Source organism: Dendronephthya gigantea, unplaced genomic scaffold (assembly GCF_004324835.1).
Source record: "Dendronephthya gigantea isolate DGI-Jeju-01 unplaced genomic scaffold, DenGig_1.0 000020F, whole genome shotgun sequence".
In the NCBI taxonomy this organism is placed as follows: domain Eukaryota; kingdom Metazoa; phylum Cnidaria; class Anthozoa; order Malacalcyonacea; family Nephtheidae; genus Dendronephthya; species Dendronephthya gigantea.
This window is the reverse complement of record NW_021163030.1, coordinates 980,092-995,837: the sequence shown is the minus strand read 5'-3', so window position 1 is coordinate 995,837 and position 15,746 is coordinate 980,092. Positions and strand designations below refer to the sequence as shown.

General features: G+C 35.8%; 2 protein-coding genes across 3 annotated transcripts; one reads left to right on the top strand and one right to left on the bottom strand.

Annotated features, from left to right (window-relative positions):
- Positions 1-572: 572 nt before the first annotated feature.
- On the bottom strand, positions 573-8,065 carry LOC114521300 (tetratricopeptide repeat protein 29-like). Of its 2 annotated transcripts, none has more exons than XM_028541686.1 (10): positions 7,668-8,065; positions 4,768-4,981; positions 4,184-4,407; positions 3,522-3,707; positions 3,112-3,257; positions 2,775-2,841; positions 2,347-2,432; positions 2,166-2,257; positions 1,820-1,943; positions 573-1,591 (listed from the first exon to the last, which is right to left on the bottom strand). In XM_028541686.1, the coding sequence occupies exons 2-10, from the start codon at positions 4,953-4,955 to the stop codon at positions 1,208-1,210; spliced, it is 1,497 nt and encodes a 498-aa protein (XP_028397487.1). In that variant the 5' UTR covers positions 4,956-4,981; positions 7,668-8,065; the 3' UTR covers positions 573-1,207. The 2 variants fall into 2 exon arrangements, with proteins under 2 accessions (XP_028397487.1, XP_028397486.1); XM_028541685.1 differs by lacking the exon at positions 7,668-8,065 and adding an exon at positions 6,919-7,021.
- On the top strand, positions 7,203-15,690 carry LOC114521299 (sterol regulatory element-binding protein 1-like). Its single transcript, XM_028541684.1, has 16 exons — positions 7,203-7,364; positions 8,644-9,136; positions 9,460-9,523; positions 9,693-9,920; positions 10,239-10,353; positions 10,478-10,732; positions 11,057-11,310; positions 11,581-11,854; positions 12,027-12,193; positions 12,307-12,469; positions 12,608-12,815; positions 12,962-13,138; positions 13,444-13,621; positions 13,783-13,956; positions 14,212-14,332; positions 14,442-15,690. Exons 1-16 carry the CDS (start codon positions 7,277-7,279, stop codon positions 14,639-14,641), a joined length of 3,159 nt encoding a protein of 1,052 aa, XP_028397485.1. The 5' UTR covers positions 7,203-7,276; the 3' UTR covers positions 14,642-15,690.
- Positions 15,691-15,746: the final 56 nt, after the last annotated feature.

Below are 15,746 nucleotides of genomic sequence, written 5' to 3'. Positions count from 1 at the left end.
ACCAAACGGGGGTAAGTGAGTAGCATGACGTTAGCATTCTGAAAATGACACAGCAAAAATATGAAAAGTGCGCAATAACGTTTTGCATATCATAATTTATACCCCTGTAATATTTAAAATAATATGTTTTTCACTAATCGTTCACTAAATGGAGAATAAGAAAGAAGTTTACAGATTACGCATTTTACTGAATTGTTCGTGATCCCAAAAAACGGTACCAGCCAATAAAGCAAAGAAAATTCTTATAAGCAGGGAAATGCAAGCGTTGCAATGATGGTGCATCTCTGTCATTTCTCTGCATCATGATACTATATTTGTCACGAAATTTTGCATCATCATAACTGCGTGTAAATGCCGAGTCATGCGCGTGATTTAGTGGCGACCAGCTCATCGCTGCTAAAGGTTTTAGAATTTACCAGATTGACAGTAAAAATAATATAAGAAGACCAACTCGATTACTCCAACCGTAAAGTTAAATTAATCGCACTACTCTTTTTGTCTTTGAGATCATGGATACGACGGTGGTCACGAATTGTCAAGGAGGAACCAAGGCCATTCATTCAGTCTGTGGCCGAGGGTAGGTCACAATTATTTGCATTATTAACGCAACTGAACATAAATCAGACCACCAAAATCAAACTCGGCTGACTGTAACTGCTTACAAAAATAATATTTTCAGCGAGTTTACTTGCTGATTCAGTGAAATCGATTGACATTTTTAGTGATTTGTTTAGCAGATAAACAGGACCAAGAGCGTTGTACGGCAAATATTGTAATCTTAACCACTTGACCTCCGTATGACACTATGACAGTAAATCAATCATTAAAACTAAAAGGAAAAGTATCGGTCCCAGTACTCTTCCTTGTGGAAAAGACCGTTGACAGTCCGCCATTCGAAAGGCATACGAGGATTTGTAAATAGTACACATAGTTATTATTCAGAAATTTGATATAGTTTATACCACAGTTAATAGTTTATACGCGGGGGAGAATGACGCAGCATTTACAAGGCATGCAGTTTTACAAGTAGTTCGATCTTCTTTAGCGATTTAACATAATTTCTTTATAATTATATGTAAAAGCATGTCATACATAATTCAGCTTGGTTTAGATGTTTTTATATTTACAAAGTTCACTTCTACCCAACATAAATATAATTTAATAAAATCAAAAGATGAGGAAGCAATAACCGACTGTAGAGAAAGTTTTACTCGGTGATTTCAGCTCTTGTATGTTCGTTCTCTATGACGTCATCACCTGTCTCGTTTTCATTGCGCTTCTGTTGAGAATCTTGTTGAATATTAATATCTTCGTCACTTCCATGATAGTCAACCACCTTCTCCAAAGAAAAGTTCCTCGGAATCGATACAGATGCAGCAAAGACATTTTTCCGGGTTTGTTTCCAATTTAACAGTTGATCAATATACTGCGGACTGGTAGTGTTCATTGCTTGACTATGACCAAACATGACTAAGTTGGCAATAACAATGCCATACTCTGTACGAACCAACTCCTTGTTTTCTTCTTCCTGTATTTTCTTGGTTAGCTTATAAGCTTTTTCAATGTACCTTGATGATTCTTCGTATTTGCCCTAAAAATTTCGACAATAAGGATAAGGAACTCAGATCTAATAAAATTAATAAAACTAACTAAAGATAAAATTACTTGAAACTTTGCCTGTTTTTAAACATTAGGTAATAACGACTATTCGGAGAGTGACGGAGGAAGGGTAAATGTACACTGGAATCTAACCGGAGTGCCTCTGGACGCTTTACAATAATATGCAAAAAAGTTTAGTTTAGTAAAGACATAGTTTTACCAAGGTGTTTAGCATTTCGCCAATGGCGGAACATGCTCTCTGTTGTTCTCTAAAATCACCAGATTTCTCAGACAGTTCCACAAAAGATTCCAAATTTTTTACGGCAGAATCGATGTCCATTTGTCTGAAAGATGAAAAAGACGGTTTTGATCATTTGGAGGAATGACAAACGTTAATAGTGAACACTTTGCAAATACACTGGATTCATCAATTCAGTTTATTCTAAATTACTTCATTCTTAGTTTTGCAAGTTTAGTTTTTTCTCATGTGTCATTAATCTGCTCTTGTTATACTATCGTGCATGGCCGAAGATACTGTGGAGGATGAACATTTAATTTATACTTGCTTTTCATAAGATTTAGCCAATGCTCGGTGTGCTTTACCCATTCCAGTTAGATCATCACTTTCTTGACATAGATTTAAATATTCGTTGTAATACTGAACAGAATAATAAGGAGATGTTTTAATAAATGCTTCAGTGTTTTATGATGACCTTGCAATTACTATAGCAAGACAAAAATATATACCAGTAAAGCGGTTTTGGGGTCAGCGTTGTCCAGATAGGCACAGCCAAGTATGTAACTTGCGTCACCCCGTTTCTGAATATTATCACCTATGGAGAGGCAAAACTACATCACGTGAGTGAACACTAACACTATGAACTGTTGCACTACATCTAAGATCAATCAATCCACCATTCGGTTTTCACTGTAAAATTTATGACGAATGGGTAATTTTGACTTGGATGAAGCGTCATGCACCGGCATATTACTAACAATGTAAGAAATCGTTCAAACGCTGACCAATTGTAAATGAGGCCTTATGAAGAATCTTATGAATATAAATTTTGGCAGAGAATCATGTAGACAATCAAAGACGCTGCGCATGCTTGAATACGAAAGTTTAGTATTCACTTGTGTTACACGCAATACTGAAAGATTGGATTCAAACGTACCTTCTTTGGAAACTTTGTAAGCTTTCAAAAGGTAATCGATACTTTCCGAAGAATCTAAGTCTTTTACCTAAAATTTTGTAATACATCAATAAAAAATATAAGACCTATACTGTAACACTGCACGGGCCAATTGGAGGCCTGCCATAGTTTACGCAAAAACGAGGCTAGACAGATTTTTTCCCACCGAATTTCAAATAATTTTGTTTAATTTGATTACACGAAAATAAGAGGATTTTTAAATTCTTCAAGTAGAAAAACTGACTAGCCTTGTTTTCACGGGACGTGCATGGAAGCACATAAGGAAAAATACCTATATTCTTATATTCTTATACTATACCTTTGTTGATAATGTAGTGTAGACACTTTGAAGACTTTCACACGCCAATGAAAAGAGAGTCCTGTCACTGTCTTCCATTTTCCATAAACGGCCATTAGTCAAAGAATAGAAATTCTCAAAGCACTCCATTGCTTTAACGTAATATCCTATCAAAAGTAAAAATCAATATAATCGGTATCCCGGCCTAATGTTGCACAATTTTTTATGATAAACAGTGATAATTATCCGATACAGACTAAAAACGAACTGTTAAATTTAAATACAGCGCATAAAATAATCGTCAATGGCATCTACTTTCTATGTGCACAGTCCGTAGTGATGACAATTATCAACCCATCCAACACTCTAGTTCCATGCACGCACACATGAAGAGAGGTTTGGAAAAGGGAAACAAGAAATTAGAAGCAAACCTTGTTTCTCAAAAGCCACACCCATATTGAAGTTAGCCTCGGCTTCCTTTCGTCTTCCATCACCTCGAACTTTAATACTTGCCTCCAAACACAGTTTGTAAAAATGATTGGAAAATGAAATGTCATCATGCTTTTCAAAATACGTTGCTAGCTTCAGATAACAACTGTAAACTGCGTCCATTTTACCTAGAATATGACGATGGTAAGTTCCTTTACTTGGAAATAGACGTTTTCCAAGAAGTTTTCGTTTTTCAGGGCCCTTGCCATGCAAATGCTCTAAAGTTCATTCAGAAGTTCGCATATTCACCTAATGCATGGTCCAGCGCAAATACAGAAATGATGAGCATTCATGCAGGTTTGCAAACTTAGGGCAGATTTGGTTAAAATCTAATGGTAAATATACAGGTTGAAATAATTTTATTAAAACCTGGAACGTATTGAAAACTGGGCGTGTTCCTCGAGTCACATTGGCCTCAGGAGAATAAAGTGAATCAGCTAGGCGTAAAATAGAGGCAAAAATGACCTATACCTTAATATTTCACGATGGCGATAACTAACAAAGTGTAAATAACGCGCGGTTTCTCAATTGAGTCCATAGCTTGACAATCAATCTATCTTTCCAATAATTTCACAAGTTGTATACCAGATAAAAACAAACCTACCTCTGCGTTTTGCAGCCTCAGCTTCCGTCAAATGCACTTTCATTTGTTCAAGTTTCTGTGGTTGATCTTGAACTAAAGGTTGATCCTGCAAACCAGAGTCTGGGCCTAACCTCTCTTGTTCTTCTTTCTCTTTTTTCAATAAATTAAATAATTCACAGAACGAATGATGAAAGCCATCTTTCAACATATCCAAGCACAGGTTATGCATGTAGGAATTTCGGTATCTGTATTATATTGAGAGAAATCGCAGCTATTAAAAATCATTGCCATTGAGTATAATGTTTAGATGTTGCATGCATGATCTGAAGAACTGTAATCAAATCATGCATTATCTGCACATCAATGTAAAACAATATTGGTTTACTTTGCTTAATTCTAAATGAATATGCATGAACTATATAGAAGTATATTTAGGTTAAGAATGCGATTGTAGCGGTATGGATAGAGAAGTAATGTTGTATTAATCTTAGAATATTCTGTGCGCGGTCAGTTAAGCACTGAAAAAAACTTTTAAAATTACACGACACCCCGCTAATCCTGATCGACTCGTTCACCACTCCGCTATGTCAACGCAGTCAAAATACCTTTCCGTATCTATTTTTGCGTTAGTGGAGTTTTCATCCTTTGCTAAATCCCGTTTTCCTTTGGTGTTTGATCTTTTCTTGGTTACCATGACACCAAGTTTAGGTGGCGATGGCAGTTGATTTAAAACTTGTTGTGTCACATGACCACCCACACCTGACAGAGATGGTAGACGAGCCACAGACGCCATGTTATTTACAGTATACCTGAATTAACCTAGAAGTGCAAAGAAATACTTAACCTCAGTATGACAAACAGAGTGCGTGCTGCATGTTTTTGTATGAAGAAAAACACAAATATGTTATTTATTATGCTATATTGTTTAACTACAGGAAGAAACATGCTCCATCAACATCTGATCTTGTAAACTAAAAAAATAAAAAAAAACAATTTGCGGTGTTATTTCAACTTTATCAAAGATTTGTTTGGGAGTGACTTTTAAATAAAGTCGAAATATCACCGCAAATTGTGTTATTTTATAAAACTCATATATATCATGAGTTTATAAGATGTTGTTTTTTCGAGAATGTTTCTTCCTTTATTTCATCAAATAAATTATACACTCGTGACAATTTGCAAAGGCCGAGTTTGGAACATCGATAAGTTGGTTTTATTTATATTTCAGGAAGATACTGAACCAACCTCGTTTCCAGGGTATTCGCTCTGCTTCCCAGCATTAATGAGATGCAGTGTTCTCGAAATACCGTGGCGTCATTTTAATTCGTCATGTTATAATTACGGCGAGTAACTTAAAACCACTTATTTTATATGACTTTGTCAATCAATGTAGTTCTATCATTATTGCTAAATGCTTCACATATGTGCACGGTGAAATATGTGCTTGGAGTGAGGTACACCTCGCAGACAACTTGGTTTTTTAACGCCTTTGTGACGCACTTTAAATTCTCAATATATAAATTATCCTTTCCGAAACCACTATTATCACACTATTACATCACACTTCCACAGGAAACCAAAGAAACAGTAAGTGCACAGCGGTACATCGCTGATACCAATCAAGGAAAACCCCGCATGAAGTGTTGACTATCTTTTCATCGAGGACTAGGCAATGAGCCACATGCAATAAGAAGAGAAAAGAGCTTTGATTTAAATGATCAAATTTGAAAGGTTGCAAAATGTTAGGTGCTTGGATCGGATATAGTTCACCTTTAACGACTTTGTGCGATCGAAACTGCGCACGCAGCGTTTCATTTCATCTCAGGCAGTGCCAGGAGGATGCAGTTCACAAGTCAGTTGTAGAAAAAGGTTGTAAAGGGTGAAATACAGAGTTCTGGTTAATTGACTTAAGTTAAGTTAATCAGTTTTGAAGAAAATTTTGTTGTGTGCGAGCAGAAGTTGTTCAGTACTATTCTAGGCCAAAATGTGGCAAAAAACATTTCCGCGCGTGATAAAAAAATAATCCAAATTTGCGAGGCCTTTGCAATGATGCACTCACATGTAGGCGGCACACGAGACAATATGCATTGACCAGCATGCTCTATTTAAACTGCTTCAAGTTTTGTTCACAGTACTTATATACTCACAAAAATAGCATTCATTAATATGATTATTATTTTTACTATGGCTCCTACTGTGCATTTTGGAAGCCAGGGGAGAATAGAGCTATAGTCATGCAAACATAGAATATTCTATTAGCATTGCCTGACTTAATTGTACCAAAAGGCTTTGCAACCGTTATATCTCGTTTTTGAAGTATATTTAATTATCACAGTTATGGTGTGCGATGTAATTATAAATTCTTTACGATTTTCCAAGTATTCAAATGTCTTGCTACTCTTCAGTCACTCACCTAATGTACAGTAAATAAGTTCCAAGTGCTAGAATAAGATATCCTCTTAAGTTTGTAAAGGGTAGAGAATTTCAAAATCATAATTTATATATAATACTTTATTTATGTGAATTAACTCAATATCATGTACTGTGCAGAAAGTGGGCATAAGTGAATTGAAGAATTAAGGTGTTGCATATCACCCACTACTTGTCAATTCTGTATAATAATCTACTTGTCTATAATAATATATTGATAATTTTTCCACTAGACTACTCACTACCACCATTTCATGTGGGCCTTGTGGGGTAAAATACCTTGGGAAAATCATGTATTAGCAATACCACTGAATATAATACTGTACCTTTAAGAATTCTACTTTTACTCTATATTCTTGCTACAATACGATTTTTAACATAGAGCAAAGAAATTTGTCTATAAATCAGGTTGTTATAAAAGGAAACTTTCGCCATTTTGATGTGCCATTTCGTTGTTATGACAACAACCTTACGATATTTTACGATAGTAGACCGAATTTTTTACGATATTTTACGACATTTTACGATATTTTACGTTCTTCGAACACGTCACATCATACGAGAGAATATAGCTCTCTGATTGGTGGATTTTTTTCCTGATGTAGTAAAAATATCATTGAACATGGCTGCCAGTTGATATAAATTTGTTGTTGCTTTCTCAAACTTGGTTAATTCCCTTTCAAAATGGAAAGCGTAAAAGATGAAATTGGTGAACGTTCGAGCTTACCAAACGACAATGAATTTGGACTTGATGGTTTTTTTGGACTTGATGGTAAGTACAGACTATATAATCGACTACAAACAGGAACCTTTTGCAATATAAAGTCAGTATATTAAATTTACAGCTCTTTCAAATATTTTAATATGTTACCATAATTGATATTTTCAGGTTATATTTTTTGTTACTGTAATGTTTGTTTTATTTTAATAGTTTACTTTTTAAGACTGACGTAAAAGAGCAATCCGCTCGTTTCCTAGTTTATTGCATAGGTACATCTGTCATACCGTACGTACACTACTGTACAGTACTTGCATTGAACAGTTTGAACAATTATGGCTACTGTATAGTACATACCGTATACTGCAATTCCAACTGACACTTGAAAAGTGCTATGAACTGGATATACCAAAATATAATTGTTAATATAAAGTAGAAGAATAAAATTCCAATACAAATTTTTCATTTCTGGCAAAGGCAGAATCATCATTTACAATATGCAGCTGCATGAGAATCATATTCCAATTGTTATGAGGTTTTATCCATGTTGGGCCATGGAGCTGTAGTAGGCTGTAATACTGGGTCTAAAACAGAATATTAATGTTCATGAAGATGAAATCAACAACCACAAATATTCCCCTCCGATTTATATATTGCTAGTAGTTCAGTGTGTTGCGATGTCTTAGCACATTTGTAAATACTAATTAGGGAAAACACCTTCTCAGCTAATTTGCACTAAGAGGTGCAATATGAACATTGTGAACCAATTTTAGTAAGTTTGTTATATATTATGGAAGATTTTTTACTTTTTAGTCATAGTCAGTCAATGTTGAACTTTTTCTCTACTTATTTTGGATATTTTTGGAGCCGAAATCAAAACAATAGATAATTAGTTTCTGTAGGTTCAAAATACACCCACACAAATTAGGATCCTGTGGATTTGCCTTGTTTTCTATGATTAATCAGGCAAATACATAGTTAAGCATATATGTATTTGAATAATGTTTGAGCCGTGAAATTGTCACCTGTGTTTCCTGTCATGCAGTATCATATAGATCCTTTCAGAATGTAATTTGGGATAGTGTATATGCCTAGTAGAACTATGCCATACCAACAACAAACTAATTGTAAATGTCATGTACTAAATACATAACAAGCCCAAGTTGAAAAAAAAAATTTTTTGCATAACAATATTCCTCAGTCCTGTTTTCATAAAATAACTTATGAATTAGTCATGTAGTTTTGGACAAATTATAACATGTCTATATTATTGTCTCGTTTTATGATTTTCAACTAATATTTTTCATTAATACCTTTTTATTTTTTATTATAGGAATTGATTTTCCACCAGATTTGGAAAATATGTTTATGGATATCAACATTACACCTTTTGAAAATCCCAGTTCTTTTGAAAATTTGCCGCCAGCAGCACCTCTAATCCTACCATCCAATCCATCTACAAGCTCCCAGAGTGTGCCAAATTTGCTGATTCGTGATGTCTCTTCAATATCAAATGTCAAAGAAGAACCAGGAGGAAAATCAACACTAAGAGAATTATTAAAAAGACCCATAAATCCACTTCCAAGTGTGATCAAGCCTTCAAGTTGTCCACCTAAAACAAGCAATTCCCAGTTACCAGAACAAACCCAGTTTGTTGTTCCTAATCCCATCTCACAGACTGTCCCAATTCAACCTGCAATTTCTGCACCATCCCAAAAGCTTGTTATTTCACCTCAACCTGCACCTACTTTGCAAATTTATCCAATTTATCCAACATCTGCTGAAGAGTCGAGCCTAAATCCTCCAAATCTTTTGATGATACCTAGGTACTGATACAATTTTTTCTTTCTTCTTGTAATTATAAGAGAAATAATTGAAGCTAGTCATGTGATTCAGGTGCACTGCAGAGCAAGCTTCTAAAGATGAACATATAAGAAAGTTTATAAATTCCAGTGTATAATTATATAATTAACCCTTATCCACACTATATGCCATTACACCACCATTTGTCGGACAGCAAGGTGGTCGTAAATGCTTTTTGGCAACCATACTCCTTGTAGCCAACACTATATAGATGCTTCATACTCACCCTAGCAGTTAAAAGTAGATGCTCTTGGGGTATTAATAATTAGTATTGACTTTTTTTTAGCCATTCAACTACCCAAGTCATATCACCTCCTGTATCACAACAGTATACAATTGCACAACCTCAGGTATGTGATCTTCACAATGAAACTCATTTGTCAAAAATTCACATTCCAGTGCAGTGGATCATGTTTCTCATATTGTGGTATCCCCATCTATCCCCATATTACACTCTCCATGCTATGTGTATATTTGTGTAATGTTTTTACATAGTGAAACTATAATCTAAACTTGTAGATACCTGTAATATTGAATCCCCAGACAACTTCTGCCCAACCTCAAATCAAACTAGTGATTGATCCTCAGCATCTGCAACCAGTGGTCTCGGCAGTGAGCAATGGTACTGTTGGAGCACCAAGAGTTGAAAGACACCGGGCACATAATGCTATTGAAAAGAAGTACAGAACTAGTATCAATGACAAGATTAAAGATCTAAAAAACCTTCTTTTTGGTTCAGATGCCAAGGTAAAGTGTTTCATTAATCCTAAGAAGCCATAATTATGCCGTCTGACGTCTGGCCGGAAAGGTCTCTCTCTGTGTTGAGTTTTGCCAGCCAATTCCCAGGTGTCCAATATCACATTAAGATGATGTAGTTACCTCAACAACAAATTTAAAAACTGTATGGTTTTGGCCATGGTACCACAAGTTTCCACCATGCTTCTCAGCCACCTAACACATCCGCTTCATTGGCTAAAACTTTTAATATGTTTTAAACATTATAAATATTGTGAAGATAGTTGCTATACAATATAATTGAAACAATTCTATTACATGGACATTTAGATTCAAAAATCTGGTGTATTAAAAAAGGCCATTGACCATATTCGACAGTTACGAAATAGCAACAGTCGTCTGAGACAAGAAAATGCATCATTCAAAATAAAACTGCAACAAATGGGTTTGTAGCATATTTCTAAACTACACTTTTTTATATCTCAAGTTGTTCAAGATCATGTTCCCTGATCTTGCCAATATTAAACAATAAATAATCATTGTCTATAACATCTTTGACATTTCTTAAGGTATGTTGAACTGTATGAAGGGAGATGATACAGAGTCTGTTAGCTCAGTTGAAGGGCTTCCCGATCCTCTAACACCTGAAAGTTTAATGGATCTGACGTCTCCAGGCAGCAGCTCTAGTTGCCCCTCGTCGCCTGACGATTCATTGCGGACAGAAAATGTTCCGATGTTTGATAGAACTCGCCTCGCCATGTGCGTTTTCATGATGTCCTTCTTCATTTTTGATCCCTTCAACTTCATTTTCTCATGGCAGCAAGGTAAGATGTTTTGTATTGCTTTTTAGTTTTTACTCCATCCATTCCCCTAACCAGAATGATGTTTCTAATACGTAGCCGTGACCAAAAAGCTTTGCACGAACTAATGTGAACTAATTATTTGATAATTATTCTGACAATGAATTTGAACTGTATTTTGTTCCAATTTTCTTGTTACCCATGTTATTTCTAGTTGTTAGGGCCTATTAGCCAACCAGAATATTCTCTGCCATAAGTTGTTACTCATGAGGGGTGTGCATGAAGAGTGTTTTCAATGAACTTCTTAATGTGTGTGACAGAAGATGCATTCTTCTCCATCTCTTGCAGATTTCATGACACGAAGTAGCGGATCAACTGAACATAATGGACGTCTTCTTTTGGCGGCAGATTCATTGGAGATGCCATACCAGTCGAAGTTTTCGTATTTTACCTACTTGCTTTGTCTGTTTTTCAGATTATTTGCAATCTTATTTATATTTCTGAAGTTGTTTGTTTTCGGCGAACCATCGTTACGACCCGATTCTAAGATTGCAGGAAAATACTGGGCCTTCAGACGACGAGCAGACCTGACTCTACAAAAGGTAGGTGCATCTTAAGTTTTTGTTCTCCACTAGGCGAATGCAAAGCGATCATCATGCAGGCAAATGATTACCGATGAATATCGTATACTATATTAGTCCCGACAGTTTAAAATGGCCAGCGTGCAGTGTCAGGTTTTAGGTTGCTAAAAGAAACGGATTCTTCAGGCGAAATTAGACACTGTGGCGTGAGGCCTTGCATGGATCAAGGGTTTCTCACAACGGATGCCCTGGTTTAGGTCGTAGTTTAAACAAAGATTATATTTCTTCTAGGGTGAATATATTGAGAGTAGCAAAGTTCTTGGAAGATGTCTTGAAATATTGGGTCGACCACTTCCTACATCTCGCTTAGATATGACATCTAGTCTGTTATGGAATACTTTCAGACAAATTGTTCACCGTCTGTTAGTCACAAGATGGTTGACGGCTAAAACTGCACAATGGTTTTCATTACGAAGCATTGATAAAAAAGATTTAGATTATCGCCAGGAATCCGCCAAACAAGCTGCTTTGGTTTACCATCAACTTCATCAGCTCCATGTCACAGGTATCATGCATGTACATATTTCTTGTAGTTTTTGTACCCAAATAACCACCTTAATGCCACTATTAAAGCATATCACATTATCTTCACACACAAGTGCACATAATTCTGCTATCATAACCGTTTATTTTACCTAATTATTCAATACGTTAACTTGTTGATTATTTTTTAACAGGGCATGTTCCCAGCAATTCATGTTTGGCTGCAGTTGTTGCTCTTAGTGCTGTTAATATGGCGGATATGGCTGATAGCAGTCTGGATGAAGAAATCCGAGTTGATATATACATCGATTGTGCAATACAGTTTAGGTCAACATTTCCTAAGAATTTGAAGTTCATTGCAGTACGTATCGACTTATTTATTTGTGGCATTTTAAGACCATTCAGTGTACTGGACTATCGCAAAATATTTGTAGAACGAATTAGAATTATATCAACTTTTTTTTCACATTTCAGCGATATTTCCTAAGTCGCGCTCGCAAATTGTGTCATGGTCGAAGTTTGACATTACCGTATTCATGCTGGTGGTTGTTCACTCCTGTTGGTCATCGTTTCTTTGTCAGTGGAGAGTGGAGTTGCAAGAGAGAGACGCACATCTGGAGTAGTTCAAGAATCAACGGTTAGCTGATTCTTCAAAATCAGTATATAGCTATACTATCCCTCGCTGTATTATGCAGGCCTGCCTTTTTCGCATCTTATTCACGCGTACTATATTCTTTCTTTAATAATTGTTCAGTATTTATTTTCTCTCTGTTAGATAACAAACCACTAGCGACTGTTACTCAAAAGTTTTGTGAATTTTTACTGGAACAAGCGATGTCAGCTTTGCTGTTGTCAAAAGATCACAATGAGTATATTGCCAATACTTGGAATCCTGAGGGAAATTCAGGCAGTAATCGTGCGCTTGATTTATTACATACAATGACAGAATGCGTTAGTAACTCCAGAAAATCTGGTATCAACAGGTGAGCTTAAGTTAGTACACTTGAAAGTTTTACGAAGTTAAAACGTTGAAATATTCCTCCCCGAAAATTTTCAAAATTTTCTATATATTCTTATCTTTGTGACGTGTATAATATGTCATATATAATAATTTTGATAATCCATTTAGAAACGTGAAAGTGTTTGGTGACATAAAAACATGGCCGTCTGAAGAACCTGACCTTGTCGGATGTTGGTGGGCTGCATTGGGTAAAGTTGCTGCGTATTGGTTGCTGGGAGACATTGATAATGCCCAACAACAATACAAGATTATTGAAAATATCCCAGATGAAATTGAAAATAATGAGTAAGTATACAGAATATTATATTCCTTAGAAAAGAATACAACAGCCAGATGATTGCATCTTACAATAATTGTTCTTAGGAATCATATGTACATGATATAAAGATATTTTTCTTGTGTTTCTCCTTCGCAAGTTCTATAATGACTGGCGTAATAAACCGTAGTCTTGCTTTCTAATTGAGCTCGCATTGATAAAGAGATGCTTGTATGCAAATACTCATTGCTTAGATGTTCTCGACCTATCCATCCAGTGCCTGAATAGGTCTATGGATGGTGATTTACTTTTAGTTTTAATATTTTAAATGTAGTGATCCACTTGGTGCAGCTCTGTTGATGGCATTTCGTGCGCGATCACGCATGTTAGAGAATACTGGCAAGGGTCTTGATGGTATTCATGAGATTGTCGAGTATTGTGACAAAGGTGGAGCTCTTTTAAAAGAAAGTCTCGCGTTTTCATCTCTTTATCCTCAGAATGATTTACTCAAAGTAAGTAAATTAGAAACTGGCGTTTTAGATGTTGTAAGACCTCAGGAACCCGATAAGTGAATTTAGTTAAAAATATTCTCTTGACAGTATTTTCAAGCAGCACAAGGCGTTCAAGGTGACAAGCAGCGTAACGTTCAATACTGTTTTTTTTTTATTTTTAGTTGATGCACTTGCTTTGTTGTGATTGGCTTCTTTCGACCCGCGCTGAAATTTGGGAGAAAGAAAAACTCGCTGGCAACCAAATTTCACCTGTGGTTAGCAGATTGAATGGTTTTAACAAAGATTTGAGAAGTTTACAGAACGTTTCTTCCTATATCCCGGACGCTATTTCCAAGGTTTGTAATTCTAGAAAGTTTTTCCTACTAGGAGTTCTCATTTACGACAGCAGTTCATCTGTGGAATTTTTCAATGTGACAATAAGAATGCCAATCAAGTGATATTGTTAAAGTTCAAAAGTGCATATAGTATGTAGCTACCAAACCAGTTTTCCAATCTTGGAGTATCGGAAACGAAACTCTTCGAATTTAAATTCGGCAAGCTCATTTCTTTCGCTCATTTGAGTAAATGCAATAATTATCCTCATATTTCAGGTGTTCATGTACCAAGCAGCATGTAGACTGATGGCTGAAGCAAATCCTATGGAAACACAAAGATTATTACAGAGAAGTATCATGCAGCAACCATGTGGAAGCGTTGGAGAAAAACCACAAAGTACGTACACACAGCTGCGTGCGTCTTGTAATGAAAATACTATTGCGCACAGTTGCAATAATCTTAATTTGCATCTCTCGTATTTACTCGATTATTTATCACATTTTAGAAACTGATTCAGAATGCAGTTTTTCAGCAGAGAAAGATCGAGGAAATGCGTTGATGTTGGCCAGCAGTCACCTTCCTAAGTCATTATATTCAAGCAACGCTGAACGTAAAGGTATGCTCTTGGAAGCAGTCGAGGTTTTTCAGAAATTTGGAGAAAAAGATCGCATCGCGCGATGTCGAAAACTTGTCACGAGTTTTTGATAATGTAAAATAAAGCTCATAGTGGGCTACTATTAGAGGTCCGATATCATAAAGTGGGAATTTTACGTCTGTTTCCACTAGGCGAATTTATATGCGCGACGCGAAAATTACCGTCGAGGTAGCGTGAATTATTTTCATTGCATGGACAATTTTTCACGAACCAGATGCATCGCGCTAATAAATTATTCTAGTGAAGAACAGGCTGTATTTAGCTAATGAATATGGACGGCACAACGACTGCTTAAACACGCCTCTTTAAATTTAAAAGAATTTTCCAGAAAACTTGTTGTTTACATATACTGTAAGAAGTTTAGAAAAACAATGGCTAACATTTGTGGTGGGTTGAAGGCAATTTGATTTGTCTGAACACTTCACCGACGAGTTTCTTTAAGGCCGATCTACACGATGCGATTAGTCGCATACGATTCGTATGCTGGCGTATGTATTCGAATAAATGCGTGTAAAGATGTCACATTTTAAATTTCCTTATAAACTGATGAACAGACAGAGTGACGTTACCAATCTTTTTCATACGTCAGGATAAGAATCGTATACGACTAATCGCATCGTGTAGATCGGCCTTTATATTTTTGTGTTAACAGCTGTCGTTTGTTGTCTGCATGTTCAGGTAGAAAGTCGTATTTGTGTATGCATGTATATTGAAGGACCGTATTTTAATAGATTGACAAAACTCGTTTGTCTGTACCAGAATTTAATTTTATAGAAAGTTGTGCATGTATTATTATTGGTTGTAAATAGTAACTTGGAATATATAAACTAATGGTATATCACATCACATAGCATGCATGGTTCAACATGGTAAGTTTCTGAAACACAAACTCATGCAGACAATATCTTTGTATTGTAAATCTGCGGAATGATATGTCTATATATGTTATTTACCGGATTGGAGGTCCGTATATAGGAAGGAAAATATTTCCCTAGGTCTCAAAAACGGCGTTTTTGTGACCGAGTAAAAATATTAAAATTGAAAATCATAGTGTATTGTTCAGATTACACATCGTTGAAATAAATGTGCGTTTAAAACGTTCCATCAAAAACTCGCTTATTCTTTATGTTATTTACAATGGTGGTAAGAGGCAAT